The following is a 15,041-nucleotide window of genomic DNA, read 5'->3' as shown; positions in this document are numbered from 1 at the left end:
ATGACAGTTTCCGTCAGTTTCACTCGCGAGTCGTAACCGCGGAGAAGAACGAAGCCTTTTGTCGTTTTACAATTCCCCACCTGAAAACGAGACTTTTAAAGCTTTTTTTCCCCCAAAACCGATCGATCGATTGATTGTCAATGACCGTATCGAACGGAGGAAGAGGGTAGTTCTTTTCCTTTTTTTTTTTTTTTTGGTGGAGATTAACTACGACTTGTTGTGGCGGCGGCTCCGAAAAGTTTGTTGTTGTCACGTGACGCGAGACGAATGTGGCGATAAAAGTTTGTTTGGATAGTTAAAAAAAAAAAGAAAAAGAAAGAAAAGGAAAAAAAGAAAAAGAAAAAAACTACATTATCTGACACCCACGCAAAAACTAAAAAACGGTTTCACCACAATGCCTCAACCAAAATATCGTAAGATTGCTGTAATCGGTTACAGGTCTGTAGGTGAGTAAAACAAACACACACACACACACGGCTAATGTTGGTCGGCTAGCCAGTTAGCTGCATGCTAACGGCTAACGGCTAACGTCCTGGCTTTGTTTTCACCGAGTGTATCCGACTTTTTATCCCACTAATAACTCTTTGTAAGCTTTACCCTTGTTCGTGTTTTTATTTATTTTATTTTTTCCATCTGTGTTTGCTGCGTAATCGATCACCAATATTCACTAAAGATACAACCGACACATGCTAGCCGTGTAAGTTAGCTGTTGTAGATATAGTAAACCACTGGAACAAAGTGTCCTGGTGAAAATAAAGTTAGTTGTTCCTCTGTGTCTCTAAAGCTTTGATCTAACATGGCAAACACGACAAATATGTGAAGCCGAACAGTTAAGGAAAATGAGCCTGTGATTATATTAACCTCTTGATTTACTGAAATGTAGCTGTGAGACCATATTTTGGTTAGTGTGACCACTCTTATAGCAGGTATTAACCCAACATGGGGGCTGTTGTGTTAGGTAAGGTCGACTGGTGGTGATAGATGTGGAAACTGTTATAATAATAATAATAATAAGGAGGAGGAGCTGTGTAGATATAAACGACTGGAACAAAGTGTCCTGGTTTAAAATAAAGTTAGCTCAGTCCTTGATGTCCTGCTGTGGTTGAAAACATTCATCTGACTGTGTCTCTAAACCTTTGATCTAACAAGGCAAACATGACAAGTACAGGTGCATCTCGATATGGAAAAGTTTATTTATGTCACTAATTCAATTCAAAAAGTGAGACTAATACATTATATAGATCCATTACACACAGAATGAAACATTTCATGTCCGTATTTATTTAATTTCTTTTAATTATAACGATTATAGCTTATATTTAATGAAGACCATGTCTCAAAAACATTGAATATTACAAAAGACACATTTAAAAAAAAACATTTAAATACGGAAATGTTGGCCTTCTGAAAAGTGGTTGTGGGTATTTGACTTGAACCAATGGAAATTGACTTTTCCATGATATTCTTATTTATTGAGATGTACCTGTATGTGAAGCTGAACAATTAAGGAAAGGAGCCTGTGACTATATTAACCTCCTAATTTACTGAAATGTAGCTGTGTGACCATATTTTAGTGGTGTGACCACTCTTATTGCAGGTATTAACCCAACATGGGGGCTGTTGTGTTTGGTACGGTCGACTGGTAGATGTGCAAACTGTTATAATAATAAGTAGAAGCTGTGTTAATGTTGATAGCTGTGTTAAAGAGTGTATAGTGTGTGGAGGACTCTCACTTCAACTGTCGATTTGTTTTGGTCACTTGGTTAGATAGTAGAGTACAGTAGAGTAAACTTTATTGCACCAAAGGGAGGTTTGCTGCAGTCCTTTGAGATAAGATAAAACATTAGAGACAAAAACAAACAGTTAACACGAAGCTTGGCAGCTGTGTCACCCAAAACATCCAAAAACATCTCAATGTAAACACCTGCACTTTGCCTTTTGTTGTATATGATGTATTAGTTTCACTTTTTGAATTGAAATCCTGACATAAATAAACTTTTCCATGCTATTCTAATTTATTGAGATGCACCTATAGTTGACATTTCTTATCAAGTCACATAATTGGTTCAACACCTGTAAACAGTAACATAATGTGATAAAAAGAAAATGTTTTGTTTCATTTAAAGACTTGAAGCCGTCATAAGTAAGTCACTACACAGGTTTGGTGTCTGTTCAATTGTAAAATATAGATGGTTTTGAGATATTGTATTAACAACAATAGCGCAGCAGTCATGTTTTGTTTTTTGCTCCACACAGGAAAGTCATCTCTTACAATACAGTTTGTGGAAGGACAATTTGTTGACTCCTATGATCCCACCATTGAAAACAGTGAGTGTTATCATTAAATAATGTGTAAAAAAAAAAAAATCTTCCTTCATCTAAAGAAGTGTTTTCTAACTATGAAATAATCTCCATCCTCCAGCCTTTAACAAAATGGTCAGCGTGAATGGCCAAGACTTCAATCTTCAGCTGGTTGATACAGCTGGACAAGTAAGTATTTCTTTTTCCATTTAAGACTCTTTGTATTTTAATTCCTGATATTTAACCTCAGGTGCTGCTGGTGTTGCTGCTTATGTGAGATTGTTTATAAGGTTGTTATTATTTACCTCCTCTGTCTGTAGGACGAGTACTCAATTTTTCCACAGTCCCACTCTATGGACATCCATGGTTATGTCCTTGTGTATGCAGTGACTTCCATGAAAAGGTGAGTTTATTTATCTGTTTGAATAATGTTAGGAAAATATAATAGGAAAAATAGTAGAAAAGACATTTTTAGGTTTGAATCAACTTTTAAGATCATTATAAAGACTTTGGTGTTTATTGTTTGTTTATGTTGTAGTGTTTTAATCACAGTGCGTCAGTATTTTAAACCGCTCTGTTTGTCTGTGTTCAGTTTTGAAGTTGTGCAGGTTCTACATGACAAGCTGCTAGACATGGTTGGGAAGATTCAGTAAGTTTAGTGTCGTTTTGAAAATTCAAAGCTTACAAATTGGTCTTTTTAGTTATTTTATGTTCAACCATGATGTTTTCTTTTGCAGGGTCCCAACTGTTCTTGTAGGGAACAAAAAAGATCTCCACATGGAAAGGTAATCAACACGAATGAAATATGAAATATACGTATAAATGGAAGTGCATGTAAGTCATGTTGTGTAATGAGTGATAATGTAATATAATAACGAGCTAATGTGTTGGAGTTTTTTCTGTGTCATTGATCTCAGAGTTATCAAGCCAGAGGAGGGAAAGAAACTCGCTGATTCCTGGGGTGCTGCGTTCATGGAGTCCTCCGCCAAGGAGAATGAGGTAAAGACATGTACAGCGGGGAAAATAAGTACTGAACGCATCAACGTTTTTTAATCCATTTTTCATCAAAGTGTGATTTTCTTCTTTGTTCCTTCTGAACATTTATACAAAGGAGACGTGTAGGTACTGGGAATATTTTTGTGTAAAAAAGAAAAAAAGCTGTAATCAAACACTGACTCCAGAGATGGAGGAGGTCGTCCTACTCCGGATCTTTTCATAGGAATTATCAACTACAGTATATTCACTCTATGGAAAAAAAAACCTGTAAAATAACTCACCGTCATGCCAAGGAAGGGTTTGGAGAACTTTCAGAGGTTCCAGGAGGAGTTCCAGGGGGGGTCCGGCTGGCAACGCATTTTCATATAATGGCGGCGGATAGAGTTCACTTTTGAATCGTCCAAAACACACACTATGAAACATCCAGATACCTCCATACTGCTCGTCTGTACTGACCCAAGTGTCCTGAAGCCGCCACATGAAGAACATCTTGCAGCAAATCTCACGCAGCCACTGGGAGCTGCTGCTACAACAAGGCTAAAAACAGAGATCAGATTAATTTATTCCGAACAACTTTTCCATGTGGCGGCTTCACGACACTTGGGTCAGTACAGACGAGCAGTATGGAGGTATCTGGATGTTTCATAGTGTGTGTTTTGGACGATTCAAAAGTGAACTCTATCCGCCGCCATTATATGAAAATGCGTTGCCAGCCGGACCCCCCCTGGAACTCCTAAAGCGTTTTTGACTCCGAAAGTTCTCCAAACCCTTCCTTGGCATGACGGGGAGTAGAAAATTGGTGAATTATCGAATTTGGGTGAAGTATCCCTTTAAATAATATACAATAATTAGTTGTAAACAATACGCCATGCCATAGTAATATTTTGTCATGTCTGTATCGTTTTGCTGTCGTGCCGTTTCGTCGGACCGTTTGTTTGTTTTTTGCGTCCCGTGGCTGTAGTAAGTCTGTCTGCTGGACTCCATGTGAACGCAGCATAAGCCCCTGAATGCACCGCCGGGTGCCGTTATCAAGGAGTAAACAATGAGTAATGCCATGACCTCTATGCACACTCACCACGCACGACTGTTGACGTATTCAATACTTACTTTCCCCGCTGTAAACCTTCTGAACGCCGACTCATGGGTGCAGTGTGCACAGTGTTTCTGACGCATGTCATTTGCTCTTGTGATGCAGACGGCTGTGGAGGTTTTCAAGCGGATCATTTTGGAGATGGAGAAGGCAGATGGGAACGCCGCCCCGGAGGAAAAGAAGTGTGCTGTGATGTAAAACGTGTATCCAGGACATCAGTGAGCTCATTTTTTGCTGAAGACAGGAGGCACAACTTCACCGGCTTGCCAATCGTGACCTCACCGACACCGAGACACTGACCGCGGTGGAGCTTTTTCTGCTCCACTGCGATGATACCAGATTGATTTACATAGCAGGGCCACTGCCCCCAGACAGTCGATAAACTATCCCACCCGTAACCAGAGGCAGAAATTTATAAGAGGAAGATTAATCTGTTTTAGACAAAGAATCGGCTTCAGTGAACACGTTCCATAAATACTGAAATATAATCTATGACTAGGCGAAATCTTGATTTTTTTTTTTTTTTTTAGTTCAACCAAACCCTCAGAAAACAAAATAAGATTTTCCAATTGCATCAAATTTTTTTCCATGAAAGAATTATGGTAATAATTACTTATAAATCTCATGTTTGAGACATCATTGGCTTGTTTATCTAAAAGTAATAGTTTAGTCAGTGTACAGTGAGAGACCTTTTTAGGATAAGTATATTTTTTCAGCAGGTCTCCCCCCCCCCAGTGATGCAGAGTCACTGTTCACATTGCTTTAAATGTGGTGTTAAAATGTCACTATTTCTCACAAATGGTGGATTTCGTTGAACATCCCGAAATGGGGTTTCACTGTGGTTTCACAGTTCTTCTCACTGTAATTTTTTTATCAACTCATCTTTGCAGGTACTGTTCACCAATGAACTCTTGAACTGTGTCTTCAGAACAGAAGAATCTATTTGTATATTTAACAACAAACATTTTAAGCTTTCCTGTGAAACAGATAGACCTCGCATTGTTTCTACAGTCGAGTTTCTCCTTACTGACCATGATAAAAGCTGATATCTTATGAACAAACCTCAAAAAATTTAGTATAGATCATAAGATATCTTTTGGTATTTACCAGTTATGGCCTTTTTTTTTATATATATACAACATACATAGAAATCTTAGAAATTGGTTTGATACTATTGGTTATATCTTGAATGATGCAGGTTTGCTCTCCCTTCAGTATGATAAGTAGAGTATTTGCTTATAAGCAGGTTAAAAAGTATGAACATTGTTGATTTGCAATTATTGAATTGCATTTTAACACTGCATAAGACCAGTTAAAGTGGCTGATGGCCACTGGGGTTAGTTTAGTAATCTTTGGACTCTTGGTTTTGATTTGATGGTTCCTTCAGGCCCAGGTGGCACGCAGCCTGTTTAATTGATAAATAGTGAACTGGCCTGATCTTCGCCGGACACTTCCTGAATTGTTTTCCTTTATAGCTTGTGTAGCCTTACAGAAACACAGACGGTGGATTTTTCCCCCACCCCCGACCCTCACGTTGTACCTGTAGTGGGTAATTGTACCTTTTTATCAAGTGCTTTGCTGAGTAAGTAGTTGACAGATGGATGATTGATGATGGTTGAACAGAAGCTGGTGATGCTGTGTCTTGTGCCTTAAAGTTCTTTAAACTCCCTCATCTGCCTCCCTTCACGACTCAAGGTGCTCTTTAAGGTGTTTTTTTTTCTTCTCCCCCTTCTGTTGACTTGATACCGAGGGAGCACCAGAAAACCAATTTTTTCCCTTATGGGTCAATGTTAATTCAGAAATCTTGCTGTAAACAGTTTTGTATATAAATAAATCTGTTACTCATTTGATGTGTCGTTGTGTTAATTTTGGCAGCAGCAAACAGCATTATCAGTAATATTATATTGGACTGTAGCTTCATATGGTCGCTGATCTACTGTTGTATGATTTACTTAAATTAAACGTTTTGTACATTTTGAATCCTTCAGCATATGAAATGTTATGTGGAGAGGCAAGAGTTAGAAACTATGTTCTTTGTCAGTCCTAATTATACTCATAACCATATCAGAAATTACTAAAAAGTACATTTCTCCAAGGAAATTTGTATGGAAACTCCAGTATTATTACAACTGCCTCCAATATTTAGATACACTATTTAGATATTTATATAAAGTATGGCCCCTGTCTTTTCCCAAATAAACTAAAGGAGGTTTGCTACAAATTACACATACTTATCCCACTAAGAAATCTGTTTCTATTTATATGGATTTAATGTCAGTACACGTAAGGATTCTGAAGAAATTGTTGATACTTAAACTAACTTGCAATTAATTTAGATGGCAAAGCAATAATCATTAATACATAATATTGTATTATGTTAAGGTAAAAGATGGTTGATTGGATTATTAAGTAAGAAGAAAATATTGTGATATTTAATGATGTAATGGTGCGTTCCAGGCAACCCGTAACTCGTATTTTTCCGACCTGTTCCTATGGTTACCCGTTAGAACGTACAGTCAAACTCGTAACTTCCCACCTGTGAACTCGTGCTAGATCGATCTACTCCCAGTTCCCAGTTCGTAACTCGTAACTTGCCTGGAACGCTACAAACTCGTAACTGGTGACTTGAAGTCGTGACTTACGGGTTAAAAAGCCTGCCTGGAACGCACCATATTACTGTAAAGTTGATCTTTTCAATATGCCCCCATGTCTACAAAAAAAAAGTTAAAGAATTGTTGAATCTTTTTATTTTTGCAAGGAAAGTCCTATATCCACAAATGTAAATGGACAAAAAAAAATAAAAATGTTTTCATGAATTTAAAATAGAAACACGATATTACATGCAACTACTACACAACATGAAAGACAGAAAAGCTATAACAACTCTGGAATATTACAGACTATTACAAATATCTATATGATTTATGTGTATATATTTTTGTATATATATTTATATAAATGTTGTTTGTTTGTCTGCCTGTTTTTGTAAGTACCTATGTGTATTTGAAAAAACAAAGCGAAAAAAAAATCCTCCATAATTTACCTGAGATTACGTTGCGTTTACACTACATGTATTACGGTAGCATCCCATACATACGGCACTACATGTATTACGGTGCGCTCACACTACATGTATTACGGTAGCCTCCTCCCATACATACTACATGTATTACGGTGCGCTCACACATATCTATCGCTCTGACACATTACATTACGGTAGCCTCCCATACATACGGCACTACATATATTACGTTGCGCTTACACTACGTGTATTACGGTAGCCTCCTCCCATACACACTACATGTATTACGGTGCGCTCACACTACATGTATTACGGTGCGCTCACACATTACGGTAGCCTCCTCCCATACATACTACATGTATTACGGTGGTGCGCTCACACATTACGGTAGCCTCCCATACACTGTGTATTACGGTAACGGCGGTTCTCCGTGGTAGCGGAAGCCTCGGCGTCTGCTCGACCTGCTGCCAGTTGGAAACCACCACCCGGTTAGAGGAGGAGGGCGACACGGCGGATGGACCATGGAGTGTGTAAGTTACCTGGTTAACTCGACTGTTGTACAGCAGCTGAGTTCTTCTTTTTCTTTTTTAACCTCTCTCTTCACCTTAGTTTAACCGTTGAGATGTGACGTAGCAAGCCCGGTAACGGTAGCAGCTAATTTAGCTAACTAAACTGTAACTACAATATTTAGGAGGAGGTTGTTTCTAACATACCACCACATACTTATGAATGTAAACACACGCTCTGAAACGGTAATATAAATAATTTCTAAAAAAAAACAAAGGCTTTTACCTCGTAATGTCTCAACAAAGGTAGGTGACGCACGCAGCCAGGACCGAAATGGAAAGTCACCTCGTCGACGGACTCGTTAATGTAAACACAGTGGGGATGCTAAAGCTAAAGCTAGAGCTAATGTTTATCTCTTTAGTCTTTAGTTTTAATGGTTTGGTGCAGAATCTATAGAGTTTACCGCAGCGATCCCACCGGGGTCAGTCTGACCTCCAGGGCACTCAGGCACCGATACAACCGGTACTGGTGTCAGCTGAGTGGTTATTATAACACTGGACCGAAGCCGCTGAAACGAGCTGTTAGTGAAGTTAGCAGTGAGTTAGATAGGGTCTGGGTTTACAGCTACAGGTGTAATACAGTGTACAAGACAAGTTGATAGTTCTCTCAGTCCACATTAATAACAAGAGGTAATACGATTTTAAGAGATTTAATAAATGTAAAATAAGCAATATCACAGTGATACATTTTAATTCTGGCTTATAAACACACAAGCATTGTATCAACAAGTAGTAAAATACCAAAAGTAAAAGTGTAGCCTATTACTTTATATTTTAAAGAATGGTCTGTCAGAATTTGTAATAAATAAATAAATAATGATAATAATAATAATAATAATGATAATAATAATAATAATAGTGTAATAAAAAATAATTATATAGTAACTTTAATCAAGGTTTACAACATGGGTTTCAAAAGTGAAAAACTCATAAGAGCACAAGCAAGCTTATTAAATTTTTGTATTTGTATTATTATTATTATTAGCCCTATTGGGACTGTTTTTGTTTTTTTCCTATTCGTCTCGGTTTCCTTTTTATTCTCATGTTGTTGATTTGTTTTGTTTTATTGTATATTACTGCTGTTTCTGTCCTGTATGTGTTGTTATTTATTTATTATTCTTTGTTTCTTTATTTATATAGCACTTTTCACAGCAAAAAGTCACAAAGTGCTTCACAAAACATAATAAAACAACACAGTATATATGTGTTGTACTCTTATGATGCTATGGACCTCTCTTTGGGATGTGTCTTTAATAAAGTCTATCTATCTATCTATCTATCTATCTATCTATCTATCTATCTATCTATCTATCTATCTATCTATCTATCTATCTATCGTTAGACATAAGCATCACCTTTATTTTGCAACTTTTCTATGTAAATGTACAGGTGTAAGAAAATAGATAACCAGTACATTAAATATTACAATATTTTTGGAAGCTTGTATTGATATCATATTTTATCAATAGTTCACATTAAGACAGTGTTTTGTTTTGAATTTAACCCTCCGGTGACTCAGACGGTGATTCCTCCGTTCAGGCTGCACAAAACAAACAGTATTATTGGATGTTGCAGTGACCATGTGTTATGTTGATAGTAAATTTCATCTCTTAATATTTATCTGATCCTTCCTGTTCACACTTTTGAGTTTTTTTCTGATTGAGGCAGATCATGACAGACAGTTATATAAAACATAACCATGTCAGTGTTTTAAATGTAGCCATGTAACAAAGGCCTTTGTTTAATAATCTGTACAACAACCTGTTTTTAAATTCACTTAGTCACTTACTTAATTTATTTTTTTCAGATTCCAGTAACCACTGATGATTTCGAGCCCAAAAAGGACCTGGTCATAGAGGGTGAGGAGAAATGTGTATATCATGAGGCCAAAGTGACAAACAGTGACGATGTCTAAAAGACAGTGAACAATAGTGTCCCTTTGTTTTCCCTTCAGACCCGGAGCACAACGTCTACACCAGGTTTATGAAGTCCCACCGCTGTTATGACCTTGTACCCACCAGCTCCAAATTAGTGGTGTTTGACACATCGCTGCAGGTAAAAAAAAAAAAATTATAATAAAGCTTTTAATGAGAAAAACTGAACTCTGTCCTTTCATTCGCTGATGTAGACTGAAAAAGCTTCGGTGTGATTATGTTACAGGTGAAGAAGGCGTTTTTTGCTCTTGTTTCTAACGGGGTAAGAGCAGCTCCTCTATGGGACAGTAAGAAGCAGTGCTTTGTTGGTAAGAGACGTTACTTATCAGCTCTGTTTAAATAGATTAAATAGAATAAATAATTCAATAATGGATTGATTAAATGCTCCCAATTCTTCTCCACAGGTATGTTAACCATCACAGACTTCATCAATATTCTCCATCGCTACTACAAATCTCCACTGGTGAGTTACGGTCCTTCAGTTGTCAGATTAGGTGTCACATTTTACATCTTAAACCGATGTTAGGAAGGTTTTATTTTAATAGATCTTTATGTAACATGCTGCTGAATCTGCCCGTGCTTTCTTCAAGTCAAACTTTGTCTCTTTCAGGTTCAAATATATGAACTGGAAGAACACAAAATTGAAACATGGAGAGGTAAATAGTGTTAAATAAATATGGAAACCCTCTTCTTCTTTATCATTCACACTGATAATCTTGAATTTATTTAAATTAAATGTGTGATGTGTGTTGTGTTTCTACCAGAGCTTTACCTTCAAGACTCCTTCAAGCCCTTGGTTTGCATATCTCCCAATGCAAGGTGAGTCTCTTAGAAACGTTTCCCTTGTTTTTATATCAAATATCACTTGAATTGAACTGTTTGTTCCCTGATGAAACAGAAAACCTGTAATATTACAGGAAAATGATGTGAGCAGTCGGTGAGTGCTTACAGGTGTCAGGTGTCTGAAAAGCTCCTGCTCACATTTATTCTCTGTAAAACCATCTGTGTCTTTATTAAGCTGCTTTTCTCCACTTAATAATCACTTCATTTCTAATTCTCGTGGCGCCAAAGCTCATGTTGTCTAAATAAAGTTGCCCTGAGATTTGAAGTTTTGTTTGTATCCATAACATTTTATTGAATCACTGCCACACACTTTAAAAAGTTAATGCATTTCCTGCCCAGACAGAAAAACTAGTTTGATACTCAGCTGTTTTTAATCTGACAATCTGCCACATTCCCGATTAACGTGATAAACTCTGTCTCCTCTGTGTTACAGTTTGTATGATGCCGTATCGTCTCTGCTGACAAACAAGATCCACAGATTACCGGTGATCGATCCTCTGACAGGAAACACACTCTACATCCTCACACACAAGAGGATCCTCAAGTTCCTGAAGCTTTTTGTAAGATTTAATAATTATTTCAGTGTTTGCGACGGTAACGCTGCAGAAATCAACTTCAGAGTCGGGCTTATCAGCTCTGATCAAGGAAGCTGTAAATGTCAACATTTCTTTAAACTGTTTCACAAACACAGATTTAATCCAACAGGTTTTAATTCTGTTTTATTTTCCCCAGATATCAGAAATGCCAAAGCCGGCGTTCTTGCGTCAAACCCTGGAGGAACTGAACATCGGCACGTTCAAGAACATCGCGGTGGTCCGTGCAGACACGCCGCTGTACACGGCGCTGGGCATCTTTGTTGAGCAGCGAGTGTCGGCGCTGCCTGTTGTGGACGACAAAGGTCTGTGGGTTTAAAGTGGAAAGTCCTGGTTCTTAAAGTTATAACTTGTTGATTTCTGTTTATTTATTGGTGTTCTGTTTCTCTCTCTCAGGTCGAGTGGTGGATATATACTCAAAGTTTGATGTTATTGTAAGTTGGAGTAAAATGTTTGTCTTTCTTAAAATCAAGGGAATTTGATTTGAACAAATACTTTTTTTTTATTATCCATTAATATTTCAATTATGTTCTGAGTTAATCCATTCATTTATTGTTTGATGTGTAAAACAGGATAAAATAGGTGAAGATACTGGCTGTAATTTCCAAAAACTTAACAGGATTTATTCAAATACATTTATTACCACATGTTTTATTTTAAAACCCAGAAATATTTAAATTTACATTTTCAATACAAGTTACAGGCATTATCCTGATTTCTCTTGATCAATTGATCGGCTAGTTTGATGAAGTGTTAATTGTGAGAGAGTACGATGTGGAAGAAGTTGTTTTTTTTAATAGTATTGTTTCTAATGAACGTTTGAATAAATGATCAGGACGACCTCATGCCAAATTTTAAGTTCAATGTGATGGATCGTATGAATTTACTTGGAATACATTGATTGGATTAGTCAAAAACTAACATTATAATGAATATTATATCAACGTGGCTCTATTTATTACATTTCTATCAATTGCCATCATCCATTTACATGTACAGTAAACTCTGTGGTGATGTTGACATATTGGACTCACGGCTACAGTTACAAGTGTGTTTTTATTTCCTGCTGTTAAATACGGACACACACACACGTTAATGTGAGGATATGTTGACCTGTGCTCCTGCAGAACCTGGCAGCAGAGAAAACCTACAACAACCTGGACATAACTGTTACCAAAGCCCTGCAGCACCGCTCGCAGTACTTTGAAGGAGTCCTGACCTGCAACAGACACGAGACGCTGGAGGCCATCATCAACAGACTGGTGGAGGCCGAGGTGGGCCATCAACAATGATGAATGTTATTTATATTTATTCCTTTATCGATACAGCACCTTTTAAAAACTAGAATTTACTCAAGTGTTTTGACCTAAAAGCAGAAACACACAAGAACCAACAGTGTCATAAAAACCATAAAAACCCAAGAAACACAGACGATACAAGAACATGAAGTTAGACCAGGAAAAACCAGTCATGATGAATTAAAGGAGCAGTTAAAATAATAAAAGGAGGGATAAGTGAGATAAAGACGTACCACTGTAGCAGCGGTCAACTTATGGAGTAATGTTGAAAATGATCTAATTAGAAATATGAGCTGTGTTGCCTTCTCCGCTGAAGAGCTTTTTTTTTTTACTTTGTTCGTTGATTTAATAATGAAGTAGTAGATTGTATAGAGTAATATAACCTGTTTTGTAAAAGGGTAGGTGTAATAAGCTGTGCTTCAGCCTACACAGTTACAGTCTTGAATGCCTATCGAATACCTCCTTTAGTTATTTATTTATTCATTTTGATCTGTTTTGGTTTGTCTTCTTTTCTTCAACCTTATCTCGCTACTGTATATATGTCGAATTATAACTTCTAAGGTGCAATGATGTGTTGTGCTAAACCAAACCAAACCAAAAAGAATTAAATCTAGTAAGAAACAGAAGAGCAACTGAATGAAACTGCAATAATAAGACAAAAAAGTGATGAAAGGAATTAAAAAACAATAGAAACGGGTTAGAAAACGTTAATGAAATGTGAGGCATAAAACAGCAAGGTCATAAAGATTAATAATTAAAAACAAAACAAAGAGACTGAAGATGTTATGGAGCTAAAACACAAGAAGAAAGTGAGAAATACAGAAAAATAAAGAATAAAAAATGACAGAAAAACAACAAGAAGACGACGACAACAACATCACATAAACTCAAGTGTGTAACAGTGGGTTTAAAAAGTGACTAAATCTCCTCGGTGTTGCACAAGAGTTGAACTCTGCTCAGTTTCACGAACGTCTCAGACGGTCGCACCGTGACTGATGAAATAACAACAACACTGCAGTGTGTATGTGTTACATTGTGGTGCATTGTTTTTCTGTTAGTAAACTTTTTATTTGAAGAAAAATAGGTTATACATGTTGCTCTTAAGTTTGTATACACGTTACCAAGCAGATAATGAAAGAAAAATAGATAGATAAATTAATTAAATTCACATCATTACAAAAGCAACTTAAAGGGATAGTTCACCCAAAATTCAAATTTCACTCATTATCTACTCACCCTCATGTCGACTAAGGGCTGGGAGAATTTTCAGAGTCCTCCGTGGCTTCTCTGAGTTACGGGGGGGTCCGCGCAGCAGTATTTGTCCATATAATGGTTGTGAATGGTGCTCACTTTTCTTCGTCCAAAAAGACACACCAAAAAACATCCAAATACCTCCATACTGCTCGTCTGTAATGTCCCTCTTGTATTGAAGCCCCAACATGAGAAATTGTTCACAACCATTATATGGACAAATACTGCTGCGCGGACCCCCGTCCCCCCCCACCCCCCGTAACTCCGAGAAGGCACGGAGCCCTCACAGCCCTTAGTCGACATGAGGGTGAGTAGATAATGAGTGAAATCTGAATTTTGGGTGAACTATCCTTTTAAGGATCCAAAAAATAAGAAATGATATTGACAACTAGAAAAATAAATAATAGGTAAATAAAAAATAGACAATAACAGCTATAAAAGTTAATTAAGTTTTCTGCCTCATGTGTGGTGCTTGTGTTTTTGTCCTTCAGGTGCACAGGTTGGTGGTGGTGGACGAGCAGGACGTGGTGAAGGGAATCGTGTCTCTGTCAGATATTCTCCAGGCTCTGGTGCTCACCGACGGAGACGAGGGTGAGGACTGACGCTGCTGCTTTTACTGGAGCTTCCAAACTTTTATTTTACAGCATTAAAAGTATGATGAAGCAGTGGAAGCATTCACATATTTTCTGTCTGCAGGTTCGGCTTGAAGGAGGAGAAAAGGGAAAAAAAAACATCAGTAGGTTTTAGTCTCATCATCATCATCATCATCGTCGTTGCAGTCGTCCATCTCTGGAGTTTCTTCTCTTCGCACCAGAAGACGCCGCTCCACAAATAACGGAGCTCATTATATTTTAACGACGCGGTAATCTATTACTTTTTTTTTTTTTGTAACGTGTACAGTTGGAGGTCGCAGAGTCACGAGAGAGTGACGAGAAAAGAAGCACAAAGAGTGAGTGAGTGAAGGACGAGCGAGCGGCATCATTCCCACCGTGTGGCCGACGGACGCACACACACACACCAACACTACACTGATTATGACTCTGATTACAAAGGTTTTTCCTCCTGATATAAAAAAAAAGAAAAAAGAAAATCAATCAGCTGAAGGGAAACTGATTGACTTGTATTAATTGTTGTTGGCAGCGTTTGT

The 15,041-nt window shown here is 37.5% G+C and overlaps 2 protein-coding genes across 2 annotated transcripts; both read left to right on the top strand.

Moving 5' to 3' along the window:
• Nucleotides 1-6,235, top strand: LOC146986903 (GTP-binding protein Rheb-like). The gene is made up of 8 exons (XM_085775764.1): nt 1-446; nt 2,257-2,328; nt 2,423-2,490; nt 2,622-2,704; nt 2,894-2,950; nt 3,039-3,086; nt 3,219-3,300; nt 4,493-6,235. Exons 1-8 carry the CDS (start codon nt 395-397, stop codon nt 4,583-4,585), a joined length of 555 nt encoding a protein of 184 aa, XP_085631890.1. The 5' UTR covers nt 1-394; the 3' UTR covers nt 4,586-6,235.
• Nucleotides 6,236-7,795: 1,560 nt separating this feature from the next.
• prkag1 (protein kinase, AMP-activated, gamma 1 non-catalytic subunit) lies at nt 7,796-14,946 on the top strand. Its single transcript, XM_085775763.1, has 13 exons — nt 7,796-7,939; nt 9,783-9,834; nt 9,930-10,030; nt 10,136-10,217; nt 10,314-10,372; nt 10,520-10,565; nt 10,674-10,728; nt 11,186-11,312; nt 11,485-11,650; nt 11,742-11,779; nt 12,473-12,619; nt 14,386-14,485; nt 14,591-14,946. Exons 1-13 carry the CDS (start codon nt 7,931-7,933, stop codon nt 14,599-14,601), a joined length of 993 nt encoding a protein of 330 aa, XP_085631889.1. The 5' UTR covers nt 7,796-7,930; the 3' UTR covers nt 14,602-14,946.
• The last annotated feature ends 95 nt before the right edge of the window (nt 14,947-15,041 follow it).

This window comes from Trachurus japonicus, chromosome 5, assembly GCF_045865225.1.
Source record: "Trachurus japonicus isolate A0001 chromosome 5, Traja_1.0".
In the NCBI taxonomy this organism is placed as follows: domain Eukaryota; kingdom Metazoa; phylum Chordata; class Actinopteri; order Carangiformes; family Carangidae; genus Trachurus; species Trachurus japonicus.
Note: the sequence above shows the minus strand (reverse complement) of the source record. Positions and strands in the feature narration are given on the sequence as shown.